The sequence below is a fragment of the Aplysia californica genome, unplaced genomic scaffold (genome assembly GCF_000002075.1).
Source record: "Aplysia californica isolate F4 #8 unplaced genomic scaffold, AplCal3.0 scaffold00055, whole genome shotgun sequence".
Classification (NCBI taxonomy): Eukaryota; Metazoa; Mollusca; class Gastropoda; order Aplysiida; family Aplysiidae; genus Aplysia; species Aplysia californica.
Window position 1 is genome coordinate 630,068 of NW_004797325.1, and position 17,683 is coordinate 647,750.

At 40.4% G+C, this 17,683-nt stretch overlaps 1 protein-coding gene across 1 annotated transcript in view; it reads right to left on the reverse strand.

Moving 5' to 3' along the window:
• Window positions 1-14,965, reverse strand: part of LOC101861190 (MOB kinase activator 1B) — a 23,777-nt gene extending 8,812 nt beyond the window's left edge. The window contains exons 1-2 of the mRNA XM_005092922.3: window positions 14,725-14,965; window positions 2,510-2,676 (exon numbers count right to left, since the gene is read on the reverse strand). Of these exons, the coding sequence (XP_005092979.1) occupies window positions 2,510-2,676; window positions 14,725-14,738 (181 nt within the window). The 5' untranslated portion in view covers window positions 14,739-14,965. The remainder of the gene's footprint in view (window positions 1-2,509; window positions 2,677-14,724) is intronic.
• Window positions 14,966-17,683: the final 2,718 nt, after the last annotated feature.

Sequence of the window (17,683 nt, forward strand, 5' to 3'; positions counted from 1 at the left end):
ATGATGCTTTTGGGAATACAAAAAGGAAGCGGAAAATCTGGCATCCTTGCAGGAAAGAACAGAAGAACGTTCAACCAGATGTGCACGGGCACAATCAGTGGAAAGACCCTCAGCGACATTTTGGAGAGAGCAACAGAACATCAATGGACATGTCCGGAATGCAGGGATGTTGCTTCCTGAAACAATGAACAATGAACTTCTTCATTTCTCTGCTCCTTTCCTTGCCCCCCATTATTGAAATAAATTAAAATCGTCTTTCCCGCACGACGCCACGTCCACCCAAATATGAGGACCCCGGATGTACTTATTAGTTCAAGTACAATCCGAAATAGGGTGGAAGAGGGAAAGGGAGGGGAGGGGGACTAAAATTACTTTAATTGGGGGCAAACAGTGTGTCTGGAACTATATTTCTCGTGGATTAACACTCAGGAAGTATGTTAATCAGTACTGCTTTTCCATGTTGCGACTTGATAATTCTATTTTCCTTTGACAATCAATACACCCAGTTAGACAGGATGAGAACGAGATGTTACTTAATTTGATGTTACTGGTTGGATTTGTATGTATGGGAGAGTTTGGGCATTTCTCTGTTTTTTTATAGTTGTAGTTATAATAAAACTAATAAATGGAAGACACACGGTTTGACTGAGGTCTTTTGTGACACAATCATAACTATGACGATTTTATCCAACCACGTAACAGCATGCAACGCTGCCCAACAACAGTCACGTCATAATGATGGGTCTGGCTGACGCCCGCATTCTTTACAACAGTATGGGGCACCGGATACACCCGGTGGCCACCCACTGGGGCCACTTCACGTACGGCCAGTTCTACGACTTTATGAACTGCTTGCAGGTCAGATACAAGTAGTAGTAGATCCCCCCTTCTCTCTCTCTCTCTCTCTCTCTCTCTCTCTCTCTCTCTCTCTCTCTCTCTCTCTGTCTATCTGTCTGTCTATTTGTCTGTCTGTCTGTATCTCTCTGTCTCCCTCTTTCTCTCTCTGTATTTCTCTCTGTGTCTATCTTCACCCATCCCACCCCCCTCTCTCTCACAATCTGTTCAAAGTAGCCGCAGCAACAAATGCAAGATGAGGAAGGTAGAGCCATTTGAAAACCTGCTTTTATTTTGTTGAAAGAGTAATCTGGGTGGCTTTCGGCTATCGAAACCTGCTCATCTTTTATTTCCATGGTTACTTTCCCAAATCTCTTTTCAACAACGTCATCAGTTCCGATTGCTCGGCGTACAGTACTATATGCAGTATTTCGGTTGATTTGCAACTGTTTAGTGAGCATTATGTAAATGTCACCTCACAGAAAGTCTCCCGCATAGGCCTTCCGGTATTCTCTATTAATCTTCAAGACTGACTTTTTGCATTATTTGATTTTTGGTCAGGCATGCTTAACATGATGATGTAGCTAAGAGACATATTTGAACTTTCATTGCTGCATTTGAACTTGCTTTTTGATATTTAATCCGGAAAAGGTGTAGATCTAGATCCAGAGAGCAGACGGTGAGTATTGAAAGCGAGAAAGGTGAACAGTAAACAACGAACGTAGCTAAGAGACAGGGTAGCTTCCCCTGACATGGAGACGATGGTTACGTCATAGCTTCCTAGTTTTTCGTATTGTTGAATTTGAACTTTCCTGTGCAGCATTTGAACTGACAATGAATGACGAATTTGATTTCCCTAGTGTTACATTTGAGTTCTCTTGTGATTACACTTGAGCAGACATTTGCTTACGTATTCCAGTGTGTTGAATTTGAATTCTCTATGTTGAATTAATTTGACTTATTTTAATATTTGAGCTTTCTTTGCTGCATTTGACCTCCCTATTTTGATATTTGATCAGGAAAAGGTGTAAAAATGTAAAGCTGGTAATTTGTATTCAACAATTTGTAGAAGAATAGAACATATTTCTTCTGGAACACGCAATACTTCATAGTTATACGCATGACTGAAATAAAGCAACAAAGTAATATGGTAGTTCTAGAAACATTCCATTTTTTGGAACACTTTACATTCGCACTTACAATGAGAATGTAACATGTGTAACATCAAACTGTGAAATAACTCAACGTTACCTTGAGAGATTAAGGAGTCAACATCTTCCCCTGCAACCCCACATTCATAACACTTCTAAGTAAAGCAACTGCAGCAAACCTTGCGACCCTACTCCTACTGCATGGCATTAGTTGAAGGGTTCAAACAACAAAATTTAAGTTTGAGTTATGGGATTACATCCATGGAAATTGTGGCTACGATTCCAAATTACAAATATCCATTTATTGCCCTGGATTTGCAGCCTAACTCCAGTTTTGAAAAGGTGAAAAGAGGTAGACTTCGTGCCACTTTACCACTTAACACTACACTTCAGAAGCAAGTGGCAAAAGGCACTGAAAATATTTGGAAGAACATTTTAAAATGCTTTTACAAGACAAAAAAATACTGTGCAATAACTGAACACAAAATCAGCAAAATAATACTATTGTTCTCAATATTACTTACTGTTGACGGCCACCCATTCATTGAGATCTTCTCCTTCAGGTAACGACACAGCCTGTCTCAAATTTCCACTACCTAAGGTGACTGCTGCATGTTTCATCAAGTCATATTGATGTGTACCCTCAGGGATATTTTTCTTTGGCTTGAAAGTTTTGTTACTGCGACTTCCACTGAAAAATTTTTCAAAAATATACCACAGGACATTAAGTAAAATGCTCATAAAACAATAACAGGTTCTGAGTATAAAGAAAGAAATTTAATATGAAATTACTATTACTTCAACATTTTTTCAGGCTGAGGTAGCAAAAGGATAATGTTACAGTGATCTCACCAAATAAGTTATAACCGGGTCATCAGAAGACAAAATATGTTCTTACACATAGCTGCTCTTACTGGTTTGTTTCCTGATTATCACTCTGGCCTTTGTCTATGCTTAATCGAAATAGGACCAGTTGACAATCATAATCATACTATATTCATGTCTTCAAACAACAAAGTGACAAGCGACAAACGCCAGTAGCTCTTAAGTAAATTTTAAAACACATTTCTGTGTAGATTTTACATAAGAAACATTCATCAAAGGCACACCCACATAAAAGAGAAACTTGCAGTTTCCAAGGACACTCAAGTATTGGAAGTGACCAAACTTTGGCAACCGTTTTCTCATATATTTTTTACCTCTGACACTAGGCAACCCCCACCTCCTTCAAACACAATTTACATCTCAACTTCTTCTATTCAAGATAGGTAGATACTTTTTCATAAATAAGCAAAACAAATGAACAAGTTTTGAGATTATAACCAATAACTCCATATGCCCAAAAATTGGTGTAACAAGCAGTCAACCAATGCCACCCCTCACTGCCATGTAACAATTTGAGGAACCCTTTTCTCAGCTGGCCATACGAATAGGGCGGCAGGCATTGGTCAAGCTAATTTCACACCTCTGGCCTCTGACTACCCAGGAAAGTTTCCATAGTGGCTAGCTACTGGAGCACTTTCACTGGCACTCGTGAGATTTCACACCCACACTACCCTGACCATCTTCATGGCTCAGGGTTCACATACATGGGGTAACATCTATCCTCAAATTGCACCCCTACTCCCCTTCCTCGCCCGGCAGCATGGCGTTAAGTTTAGAGCCGGCGGAACCAAACTTGTTTGTTTTTTTGTTTTTGTAAAGTGTTTTACGGCGCTCGCAACTGCATAGGTCATATGAGCGCGCGGGACACTCCTAATATTTTCAGTTGGTGGGAAATTTTGAATTTTTACCCGGGTGGCGGCCGAAGCCTACTCTTATCGGTTTTAGACCACCAAGGGATCTTTAACGTGCGCAATTTGCACACGGGCCCTCCGAGATTTTTCGCCATTGTCCGAGAAGGCTAGGTGTAGATCTTTCCTACCAGAAGATCAGGGATGTGGCAGAAAGACAGCAGTTAGGAGGAGCCAAGGAGTAGCAGTAGAAAGGCTGCAGAAAGAGTCAGGAGCCCAGAGGAGGGTGCAAAGGAGGTGAGGGGGTGGGGGCAGAAAGTGGAAATAAAAGTAGACAACAGAACATTGTTAGAGATCAGGCAAGGATGTGAAAGGAGACAATTTTAGAGAATTCGCTACCCGGAATCGAACCCGGGACCTTTGAAAGAGAGGCCAACACCTTAACCTCTAGGCCACGAGAGTCCCCCACCAAACTTGCTAGTTTTGTTTCAAATCAGGGCTGAGCGGGCAGAGCTTTTTGCGTCTTAGACAGGTAAAACCCTCGGAAGGGAGTGGATTTTTCTCTCCGTTTCCGTGTTGGACAGATTTACGTTTTATACAGGTAATTGAAGAGGAATATATCAAGGGGGGAGAGGGGGGATTCCGTTAAGACAGGTTTCCGTTACGGCAGGTTCGACTGTAAATATAGAAGTTAGATCTATTGATTCACTATTTGGGGAGCTCTGTTCAACAGTTCTAGTAGCAAGGAGTATAAGGGCTGGTGGGGCATCTAGAAATCGTGTTATGGGGTCAAATTATGCAAACTGGCGTCATTACATATTATAGTACCCAGACATTTCCTGAACAATATCCAGAAATGTAAGTAAGTAAGCCTTGCTACACCCTATAAGCTATGTTTTCCAGCCTTGTCTTATCGTTATCGGCTGTTTTCTCACAATTCTATTTTTTCACACATCCCATTTTTCTGCTCTGTTTCTTGTTCAATTTCAATGCAACTTTCACAGGATACCAACAACACCTAGTTCTAAATTTTGGCTTGTTGAATTTTTTATTAATATATACTAGTATCCGCTTAACATCCCACAACGTACGATTCCGGTTCGCTTAAGATCCCGCTGTTTTAAGAAAACATAAATTTTACTATACAAAAGCCACACCTAAGATCCCGCTCTGATTCACTCCGAGGGTCTACATTCAGCTAAGATCCCGCATTTCAGATCATAATTTGTGGAACAAAAACCCGGGCGAGACAGCTGATCAACCAAGAGCGAAAAGTTGAGATCAATAAACTGTCCGTCGCATCAAAGATCAGCCACTATCGTGAATGTGATCATATGCATGTTGTAAAGCTCGATGAAGCAATACAATGTTTGCCCCAGACGGGATCACACCGAGGTGTGGACTGACCGACACGTTTGTTTTTCCCGAACATCGCACTCACACCTGAGCTCTCCCCCTAAACATCACTTGCTGGGTGGGTAGGGCCTACACGTTCGCTCCAGGCGGGATCACATTGAACTGTGAACTCTTCCCTGACCATTGCAGAAGTTGTCTCTACTCCCGAATTTGCGAGACAGACTGAATTTTAATTGGTGAGTTCACAGCGTAATATGGTGTGTAACAACAAAGGTGGTGGGGGGAGGGGGGAACTCGGTCAGAGATGGAAAGCTATAAACTTTCGACAGGTAAGGGGGAGGGGCAAATGGATAAGCGTAGATTTTGAGACTCATGATAGGATAATAAGTGAAAATGGCACGCCTCATCCCACTATGCACCGTGATAGGTCATCAATGTTAACCACTCTTTGCTCGCCATGTCATAAACCCACCAAAGGGTTACGTCAGTTCATTTTCGAGTGGAGGGAGACCATTTTACCGATTGTGAGCCATAGCATGGGCAGGGTTGGGTTGATTTAAATCAGTTGATTTTTTAAATTTAAATCAACTTGATTTTTTAAATAAAAATCAGTGATTTAAATCACTTTTTTAATAAATTATTTTTATTCAGTTTTTACATATTTCAACATTCAGAATTCCTTTCCTTGGTTTCATAAAACAGATATAAGGTTTAGTAGACTAATATAATCATGCTTAAAAGTCTGCCCTTCCACTGTAAAATAATATAGTATTCAATTTATACTTTTTTTTCCATAATTGAAATGAGAGCTGGGTTGATTTAAATCAGGTCAAAGTTTATTGCAGAAGTAAGCTAAAAGACAAGATTGGCATACATGGAAAATGTATGAGAAACAGGGTTGGGTTGATTGAAATCAGGTTGATTTAAATCAGTTGATTTTTTTTATTTTAATCAACTTGATTTTTAAAATAAAAATCAGTGATTTAAATCACTTTAAGAAAATGTATTCAGTTTTTACATGACATTTAAACATTCAGAATTCCTTTCCTTGGTTTTATTAAACAGATATATACGGTTTAGTAGACTAATATAATCATGCTTAAAAGTCTGCTTTCCACCCTATTTATTGTAATACAGTTCTCAATTTACTTTTTTTCCATAATTGAAAACCAGGGTTGGGTTGATTTAAATCAGTTGATTAAAAAAAATTTTTAATCAACTTGATTTTAAAAATAAAACTCAGTGATGATTTAAATCACTTTAAAAAATGTATTCTGTTTTTATATCTTTAAACATTCAGAATTCCTTTCCTTGGTTTTATAAAACAGATATAAGGTTTAGTAGACTAAAATAATCATGCTTAAAAGTCTGCTTTCCCCCCTGTCATTGTAAGTAGTAAAATAATACAGCAATTTACTTTTTTTTTTCATAATTGAAATTAGCATTTTCTATTTCTTTTTAGACAAACACAAGCGTGCGCGCACACACACACTGTAATAAAATGCAAGTTTATCTATGCATAATTACCCCCCCAAAAAAAATTTTTTTTTTAATCCAATTTAAATTTTTAAAATCTTGATTTAAATCAAAGAAATCTTTGTTTTTTTTTTTTATTTAAAAAATCAAAAAAATCACCAACCCTGAGCATGGGTCACCATAGATTCTTCCCTGAGTTCGTCGGTTAAGATCCCGGTTCGCCTAAGATCCCGCATTTCCTTGCTCCCGAGCACCGGGATCTTAGACAGAGACTACTGCAGTAATTATGTGGGCTAAGACAGCATGAACTTTTCATTTTTTCACTTTTTTTGCAACAACCCAATTGTTACTTACTTACTACCCGTTACGCCATCTGGTGTTCAGGGCAGCAATAAAGGATCTCCAGCTCCATCTGTTTTGGGCCATCTTAGTCAACATCCCCCATGATTGGTTTCAGGACTTCATTTCAGACTCTACTGTGCATCTCCAGGTCACTTTGGGTCTGCCCCTCTCGCGATGTCCTTTGGGTGTCCAGTGGAGGGCAGTCTTCACAATAGAGTCTGGTTCTCTTCTCAGAACATATCCAATCCATCTACATCTTCTCCTTTTTATAATGGTGGTCATGTCCTCTTCCCTACATTTTCGTAACATATCTGCGTTGGAAATCTTGTTGGGCCAGAAAATTCGGAGGATTTGGTGTAAGCTGGTTGTATGAAAGGAAGAAGGCTTGGCACGGTCATGATCAGTCATCCTCCAGCATTCAGCTCCATATATAGGAGTGTGGATAGTAAACTGTCCTGACTTCCAGATGTTGATCATGCTTCTGTGTTATCTTGCCTTGCCTAGTCTGTTCATGATGTCTTCCTTTGTGCCGCCGTCAGTTTTGATTATGCTGCCTAGGTAGGTAAATATGTCTGTTATAGGCAGGTCTGCGATGTTAACCCTAATCAGCGTTGGGGAGCCTACATTCAGTGTCATCACTTGTCTTTTTCAGGCTTATTCTTAACCCAATCTGGCGCCCGTATTTGTGGAGTCGGTTTGTTTTTTCCAGCGTGCTGGTTGGTATGGGAGAGTAGTGCAAGGTCGTGGGCAAAATCAAGATCCTCGAGGGAGGAGAAGAGGGTCCACCGTATGCCTCTTGATGTATCCTGTTGTTTTCCTCATGACCCAGTCAATTGCAAGGTTGAACAGAATTGCTGACAAGTTGCATCCTTGTCTAACTCCTGTCTTTACCTCAAAAGCCGTTGTACTGTTTCCAACAACGCGCTTGAAGTTTTGGTAGAAGCTCTTGATGACCTCAACTATCTTGCAAAGGATTCCATAGAATCGTAGAATGTACCAAAGACTTTCTCTATGCACACTGTCGAACGCTTTTTCAAAATCAACGAAGTTGACATAAAGTTGTCTCTGCCATTTCGTGCACTGTTCTATTATGTTGCGGAGGGCAAATATCTGATCTGTGCATCTTCTTTCTTTGCGGAATCCTGCCTGTTCTTTTCTTAAGCAGCTGTCCACGGCATCCGACTAATAATAGGCTGGCACTATTTCTCTGAACGTTCGGGAAAATAAAGCTGGGCACTATTTCTCCGAACACTCTGAAATCACATCCTTTCCCGCAAATTTCGGAGATATAATATTATATAGATCTATAATTGTATTATAGGCCTACCAAAGATTGTTCGTATTCAATATGGTTCAATCGGTCCTTAAAATGTCCGCAGTAAATATTTATATATATAAAGAAATGCTACAGTTCCAAACAGTTTTTCGCTACAGATATGACGTGTTGCCTATGAAGGATGCTGAGTTGTGTTCACTTGTGTGCTAGATCTAGATCTATGGAGGGTTATTAATAACGACACATAGATCTAGCATCTGCGTTTGTCGCAGCCGGGACCAATCAATCGTGGCTCGATTTTTTGGTCCCCGAAAAAAAAAAAAAGAAGAAACCAAACCTCTTTACTTTTGAAAGAAAGTTCACTTAGCTTCACTTTGTCTCTTTCTCACTTGTTGTTGCCATGTTGATTTGTTGAATACGTTAGTTATATACGATTTGTATTGCTGTTCCTCTTTTATTTTTCCCTCTTTGTGGTGTTTTATTTCGTTGGTGTGTAATTTTTTTTCTTGTTATTGTTCTGATTTGTTGTTTTTCTATTATTTTTTTGTTGTTGGGGGAAGGGGGGGGGGGGGGGGGGGGGGTTGTGGTAAATTTTTATTTTCGCTCCCACACACAGATGCACTGCTTCTGGGGTCAAACTGCAGTGCTGTTTGCTGCAGATCACACATAAAGTCCACTAAAACTGTAGCAAATCTATTTTCAAGAAAATTTCAAATCTAACAGTAAAATATCAAATTATGGGTTAAAACAGGGGGCATGCCCCCCCCCCCCCCCCCGATTTTCTTTTACCCCAGGGGAGCAGGCCCCCCTGGAACCCCCAGATTGATCCAAAGCACGTCTATCTTGATTAAGAACAGATAAAAATATTTCAAAAACTATTAATTTGCGACGGAAATGAAGTTGATATTCATGTTCAGCACATCAATATTTAGTAGGAAATGGGGACAACTGGTAGCTAAGTGTGAGACGGGAGGGAAAGAAAAAAAATACCATAGATTTAAATGTGTTATGTTAGAGCCAGGGGCGGCTCGTGGGTCTAAAAAGTGGGCGTGCACAATTTTTAAGCTATCTTAGGCTGAAGATAATCAAGGGCAGAGTAAATGGGATGGTGTATAATTTTAGGATCTTTGGCTTGGTGAAGGAAGACCTTGTGCTTTTATTTTCATTCTTTTTACTTGTGGCTTTGACTTCTAGAACTAAATCTGTTTGTTAGCTAAACGTCAATTTCATTCATCCTGCATATTAGAACTGAACACTCAAGTAATACATTTCACCACTCCACTACAAAACCGTTCAAAAGCACAACTCATAGGACGGCGACTTCAGTATGTCACGTTCACCTCCCTCAGGTTCACGGTCACAGAGTCACTTAAAATAGCGACAAGACAATGAACCAATCACAATTCACTTGAGCACTCCGCACTCCACTAGATTGCTCCGGGGCCCACATAATTTTGGCATGGAATAGCGCACAGTTCTATGGCATTTATTTGTAGATTGCCTACTGTGTGCTATGTTTCGGCGCTATTCGGCAGGAGCACATTTGAGATGTGCCGTCTTATTAATATTAATGTAGCGCCAAACTATCTACAAGTGTCGTCATCGCATGGGTTATCCCAAAGAGCGATTTATAGGTCAGGTTTCCACTGTTGACTATCCTGTTATGTTTAGATACAGCGAATGAACTTAGGTATGGCATAGTAGATGTTTTATGGCGCTATAGAATAGAAATGTCAGTTACAGCGCCAGCGAGGGCCTTGTTTTGATAAAATATTTGGCTAGTGTTTGTTTCTGGCGTCTTTTATTTTTATCATTGAGGGTGCTTTACGTCATAGAACATTAAAACATTTTGGGCGGTACTGCACGACCGTGCTCTATGGACAAACCGCGCCTGGTTAGAGCGTTACACCAAAACCGATTACATGTACTGACACTGGCAGGCCCCTTTTGTGTGATTCCATAATTTACATATGTAATATCCTGTACTTTTTTTAAATTGCGCACATTTAGTGTTAAAACAGCCAATCTTCTTCGGACAGGTGGACACACGCTCTTATTTGTTAATTTTTGTGGCTGTTTATGGGCTGTTCTAATTTTGATTTCATTCTGTTGTGAAACCTTTCTTTTTCACGTTTTTACACTCATCTTAAAATCTCTAGACTAGCTCTTGAAAATTGAAATAGATCCAGACCCAAAAATTTGCTCCTTCCCACACCTCGCAGAATGGCAGAATGAAAGTTGGCGTCGAACTCTCGCAAATAGGCAAAAAATCACGAGACCGGAAGCCAGAAACCGTTTGGAGAAATAAAGATCAGCAATATTTCTCAGAATGTTCGCAGAAATAGTCACTTCGTTAATAATAACTCAATTGTAAGAGTCATAAAATAAAAACTAAAGCATATATCTAAAATTCAACAAGCCAAATTTAAGAGACATAAATTTACTGTTGGCATGCCAAATTAGAAGTGAATTAGTTAATAAATAAGGGAATAAAATGGGATAGAAAAAGGTATACAAAATCCAATATGGCTGCTATTTCCATAGCAACCGATTCACAATATACTTTTTGAACTTTTGATTTCAAATCCCCAATAACACACAATGTCCCACAGCCAATATGGGCACTCTAGGCCTTGTAATAGTAATAGCCAAAATAGACCTTAGGTGTTCCACCAGCCCTTAAATAAATTTGTCTGCAAATTTCATAATTCACATTCTTTTGGAATTATATATATGCGGAGGGTTTAAGTAGGGGTATGAGTAACTGAGTAAGGACAGGGGTAGGTTAAGGGGTTGGATCAGGGAAGACTTCCGTAACGAGCCACCACTATAAAACAGGAGTAGAATAGAAGGTATGAGTTAGGGTTCGGGGTAAGGGCAGGGTTAGGTAGGGGTAGGGGTAGGGGTAGGGGTAGAGGTAATGGTAGGGTAGGGGTAGGGGTTGGGTCAGGGTTAGGGTTAGATCTAGGTCTCTTCTTTATTGTGTTTGTTGGGGTGGTTGCTCATTACGGAAGTCCTTCTAAGGGTTAGGTCTCTTCTGTGTGTTTGTTGGGGTTGTCGTTCATTACGGAAGTCTTTCCGTTGCAGTTGGGAAACTTCTCAAATTCAATCATGTCCATGCAAAATAGCTTAAATTACATAAAACATGCCAGAATTATTCAAAGTTGAAAGTCAGTAGATCTAAGTTATCAGCTACATCTACCAATTCCTATTCCATAACTTTCACCTCCATACTAATTACTAATTATACACCATCGAACAATTTCTTCACCAAACCAAGAAATCCTCTCAGCAAAAGTTAAATGAAAAGTAATGTAGAAGGCTTTTTAAAAAATCAAGTATTAAACTAACTTCTAAGACTAAAGACAGAACGGCGATTGTTAAGATTCCGGCGTTTAATTCCGATGCGCATATTATATTTCATAGCCTCAGGTAGATTCTTTGTTTTGCTTTGGTCCCTAACCCACCCTGACCCTAACCCTGAAAAACGCACATCGGAATTAAACATGTGATCTTAACTCTTGTCCTGCCTCTGTGCTGAGATGCGAATCTTATCAGCAACCAATTATGTCTAACGTTCCGGGCAGGCCACCGGGGTCACTCAGCATGTACTGTTGGTGTACAGTGAGCGGGCCTGGAAACGTGTGTTTTCGCCATGAATATCATGCCCTCCTGACCCAATAAAAATATGGTGGGGGGTTTCAGGGGGGCATCCCCCTGAATTTTACCATAATTTGATGTTTTGCAGTTGTTAGGTTTGATATATGGGCTCACCGCGAATCAAACTTTTAAATCTCGATGTAGATGTAGGTTTAGATTCTAAGCTCAAATAGGGCACTCCTGTACAATTGCAGTCCCGTTTAGAGATACTCATTTTGACCCTACCAACAATTACTTCTGGTTCTAAACGATTACTTTTTGATGCGCGTGCCGATAGGCCTATGGAAGGATAGCCAATTAAACCTAATTGTAGGTAAATTTTTACTTTCACTCCCACACACAGACGCACTGTTTCAGGGGTCAAACGGCAGTACTGTTTGCTGCAGATCACACATAAAGCCACTAAAAACTGTCGCAAATCAATTATTTTCAAGACAATTTCAAATCTAACTGTAAGATATTGAAACTATGGGTAAAAACAGGTGGGCATGCCCCCTGTAACCCCCCAGATTTGCTTTTACACCAGTGGGGCAGCCCCCCCCCCGATTGGTCCAAAGCATGTCTATCTCGGTTAAAAACAATCAAATATTTCAATAACTATTAATTTGCGACGGAAATGAAATTGATATTCGTGTTCAGCGCATCAATATTTAGATCTAGATCTAGTAGAAAGGTAGTGTCAATTGCCACCGAGTGACGCGGTGGCAATTGACAAAAATTGACTTTTTGTCAATTGCCACCGAGTAAATTGGAGCTCTTTTGCGTTGGTGGGTAGATCTAGCTTATTGTGCTCGAGTGCTCGGTGTTGTGTGTTCGCCTCTCTGTCCGTCTGTGGGAAAATCCCCGTCTGTGTGTGTGTGTGTGTGTGTGTGTGTGTGTGTGTGTGTGTGTGTGTGTGTCTTTTCCTGACTCCCGTCCCTCGATTTAGGTTCCCTGATATAACGTGAATTTCTGCTTCAGTTTGTGTGTTTGTGACCTTCTACTTCTAGAATTGCCTGTGTTGATTCTACACCAAAATGTAGGCTAAGGCTAGCCTAGATCTAGGCCTACGTCTCATTGAAAACACGCCAAGTTGGTACCGTAGCTCTAGACTAGATGCTCGTCCAATGAAATTAGTTGAGAACAAATTGACCCATTAGACACACATTTATTTGTACAATGCTAAAGATGGTGTTGTTTTCAGACTTGACACCGCTTCACTCGGTGGCAATTGACAGAAAGTCAATTTTTGTCAATTGCCACTGCGTCACTCTGTGGCAATTGACGCTATCTAATAGAAAATAGACAACTGGTAGCTGAGTGTGAGACAGAAGGGAAAGTAAAAAGGGAGTGTATACAGACCCGGTAACCGGGAACAAAGTCACAAAGTATACAGACCCGGTAGGGGAACTCTTTTGTGATTTCGAAGAGTTTCAGCGCCCTCTTGGCTCAGGGTAGATCTAGGTTCTTCTAGATTTATGGTCTAGATCTAGATCTAGGCAGACATAAATCTTTGATCTAGTTTCGCGGCTAGCCTAGATCTAGATCTAAATGAAGATTGCGGATGTTTTGGAGTTGGAGGAATCACGATTTGAAGTAAAGAACAATGTCATAATTTCAATCGAGCAGTCACCCTCTCTATTTCTCTGCCCCCCCCCTCTCTCTCTCTCTCTCTCTCTGTGTGTGTGTATCGTTCGCCTTCTCTTTTTCTTTGTTTGTCTCTGTATTTCTTTGTCCCCACCTATTTCCCACTCTATCTTTCTCTCGTTCCCTCCTGCCAACTGGGGCATGTCACATTTTGCTAGCACCTCTCTCTCTCTCTCTCTATCTCTCTCTGTTTGTCTATCTCTCTCTCTCTCTCTCTCTCTCACACACACACACACACACACACACACACACTCACTCTCTAGATTTCTACCGGGTCTGGGCGCTGAAACTTCCCGAAATCACAAAAGAGTTCCCCTACCGGGTCTGTATACTTCGTGACTTTGTTCCCGGTTACCGGGTCTGTATACACTTCGAAGTAAAAAAATACCTAGATCTAGATTCTAGTCCTAGATCTAGATCTAGATCTAGATTAGATTCTAATTGTAAAAGTAAAACATCAAATTATGGTCAAATTCAGGGGGCAAGCTCCCCTGAAACCCCCTTTGCCTTTTATACAATTGAAATTTGACTGCTCATTTGGTAGGCAAGATCTAGATCTACTGATAAAACATCGATACTGATACACCGAACACTTCAATCAGTATCGATATCCAACTCAGTAGTCTTTGCATTGTGATTTAGTGCTAGATCTAGAAATCTATATATCTAGATTTCTAGATAGATATCTAGATCTAGATCAGATCTAGATCTATATCTAGAGATCTATATCATCTAGATCTATATATATCTAGAACCTAGATCTAGATCTAGATCTAGAATCTAGATCTAGATCTAGATCTAGTCTAGTTCTAGGATCTTCTAACGAGACCGCAATTGTACAGGAGTGCCCAAATAAGGGGGGTGGGAACTACCGAAAAAACACCCTGATTATTACGTCAAATTAGAATCTAATATCTAATCTAGATCTAGAATCTAGAATCTAGATCTAGAATCTAATTATAGATCTAAATCTAGATCTAGTCTAGCTCTAACAACACAACAATGAAGAGGGCCGAGGCTGACTCGGGAGACGAGAGACCCGAGATTTAGATTGAGAGAAAGACTGACTGAAGGTCCAAACTTTTTTTCCTTTTGAACAAAAACTAAGGAAAGGTAGAAACTACAAGTACAAGTAACAGGAACGTACAATTTCCTCTACTAAAACAGGCAACAGACACCTTGCGCTCCAGTAATCTAATCAAATGCAGGTCGAGTTAGGAGGTAAACAAAGAAGTTACAAGGTAATCAACAGTAAACAAAAAAAACTTACAAAAGGAAGCTCATCGTCTGTGAGTGTGTGTCTCTTCAGTAAAAATTTCTTTTAAACGATTGTGTTCCAATGTTATCATTAAGCCTATGGTGTATCCAAAAGTTCACATCTCACAGTAGATGTTTTCCGATTGAATTTATTTTTGAGACGGAAGAATAATGGAGGACTTTGTTGATATCCAACCGGATGTACATATGATGACAACTTCCTTCACAATCAGATGATCGCTTGGCGTCGGCCTGAATATATTTCACGATCTAAACTATCATTTGAAATTATTTATCAACCTAGCCTAACAATCAGATGATCGCTTGGCGTCGGCCTGAATATATTTCACGATCTAAACTATCGTTTGAAATTATTTATCTAGACTATCTATTTATTTATTTGTTTGTTGGGGGGCACCAAGCGATCTGAATTTTAAGCTTTTATCATTCCATTTGTTAGTGAAAGTTATACATGTAGGCCTACAAGTATATTAAGGATAATACATGGTTTTGGATACTTTCAGCAAAGATTGATTGATTGATTGATTGATTGATTGATCAATCGATCTCTTTATTTATTTATTTGTTTACGTATATTTATTTATTTATTCATTTATTCGTTAGGGGACAGAGAACATGCCGAATAAATTATAGCTTTCATCATTTCATTTGTTAAAGTAATGCACTTACATTAGACAATAAATGGTTTTGGATACTTTCAGCAAATATTTAAAAATAGCTCTAGCCATACGGTTTTGTTTTTATACGGTTAGAGAACAATCATCGAATCTATGGACGACCAAGAGTTACCCTCCTCCTCCTCGGTCGTCATGTTTGGGGGCGGTATCATATGTTGTCCTACTCACACAGCTGCTAAAACATTCACACCATTTGAAACATTTTGTATCATTTTTTTAAAAATGTAATCGTATTATACTGCTGTATTGGAGAACTGCGTCTGCGTCGACAAAATATTTCAAAGCCATTATTCATCATCATCAGCCTTATGAAAGTGCACAAGGATGTCACTTCATTTGTGCGCGAGCAACGATAATTATGTTCCTGCAGTAGACGCGATAGATATTATGGGTCCTGTGCTAGGCTTTCTCAGCTGCTATACTGCACTGAATGTGTCCTATACTTGAAGTCTATGGGTGTCTACTGTCTAGAACATACTTTTTTCTCACAAGATTGATATGAATGACAAATTTTAGTTCATCAGCTTCATGTAACACAATGGCATCCCTCCAGCTTGTACATGCCTCCTGTGTGCACCATAAAACAAACTGGGATCGCGGAAATGATTTCTTCCGTCATCACAGCAAAGCCGGCTTAAATAATTTGGTAGAGATTTTTTAAAATAAATTAGCACGGGGGGGGGGGGGGGGGGCAATTAGCTGTCTAGAGACATTTTTGAACATATTATTATCTCCGCTGTGCTGGTAGCTCCAGTGTATATCTCGACGCTTGGAGTGCTTTTACGAGACACGGACAGCTTTACGGTCAAATCCCGTTATACCATCAACCTTGGGACGTGCATAAAGTTGGCGGTACAACGGGGCTGGCGATACAATGAGATTTTCATGTCCTTTGTTGAAATACTCGTTGCCTCGACCGCCCAACGTCAATGGAACTTGTTTACCTATCACTAGATCAGATGAAGTAATGAGTCACCTGCCTTCGATCTGCCACTTTAAATTACGACATCTAGACTTCAGCGTGAGTTCTCACAAAATAAAAGCCCCACGGGCATTCGTCAACCTGTGTAAGTGTAAGTAATTGAGCTCATACTGGCGACGCTAGATATTTTGCCTGGGAGAGAGAGAGAGAGAGAGAGAGAGAGAGAGAGAGAGAGAGAGAGAGAGAGAGAGAGAGAGAAGTGGAACTCAGATTCAATGACGGGAGATCTCGTGGCCTAGAGGTTAAGGCGTTGGCTTCTCATTCAAAGGTCCCGGGTTCGAATCCGGGTAGAGACCGAAAAAAAAATTATTCTCTAAAATTGTCTCCTTTCCTGATCTCTAGCAACGTTCTGTTGTCTGCTTTCGTCCCCACCCCATCACCTCCTTTGCCCCCTCCTCTGGGCTCCTGAATGCAGCCTTTCATGCTGTCTTTCAGCCACTCCCCTGATCTTCTGGTAGGAAAGATCTACACCTTGCCTTCTCGGACAAGGGCGAAAAATCTCAGAGGGCCCCTGTGCAAGTAGCGCACATTAAAGATCCCTTCGTTGTGTAAAATCGATGAGAGTAGGCCTCTGCCGCCACACTTTAAAAAAAAAGGATTCAGCGAGAACTTGGATTCAAAGGAGTTGGATTCCCCGTTTTCACTATTCATAAAAATCATTAATAAATATAACTCGGATTCAACGAACCCCGAAATGAGCAAGCTCGGTTTTAACGAAATCGTTTGCAGGATGAACGGAGCCCGCTGACGTCGCTTCGCTCATTTTTTTTCCAAGTACGAATGGCATCTGCATCGTGAACCATTATTCGCTTGTTTTCTTCTTTCATACTAAAACACACGTTGTTAGTACGAAAACATACATCTCATAGCGTGTGTCGAGGTCGGACGGGCGGCCAGAACACGTTTGACTGTGTGTGCGTGTGTCTGGAGGAGGGGGGACAAGCAGTCCGGGTGTAGAACATCAGTATAGATGCAAATGCGTCAAATTTTTCCCCTCTTACTGATCAACGTTACAATGATAAGCTAGTCTTGACAAACATTTACGTAATGAATTGCGCTCTGGATTATGGTGGAATTAAACGTTGCCGTATGCTAGGCTCTACACAGCAGCATAACTTGTTCCGCAAATAGTACGTTTGAATGAATTGGCCCTTTTGCAAAATGTGTGTTTGGTAGAGTTCTGTGTATTTTCCTGAGATTGTCCAGCATTCCTTCGGTACGGCATCAAAGAAACGAAAAGCCTCCAGTGGCGGTGGGCGGACCAAAATTTGGGAGGGGCTTGGGTTTCTTCC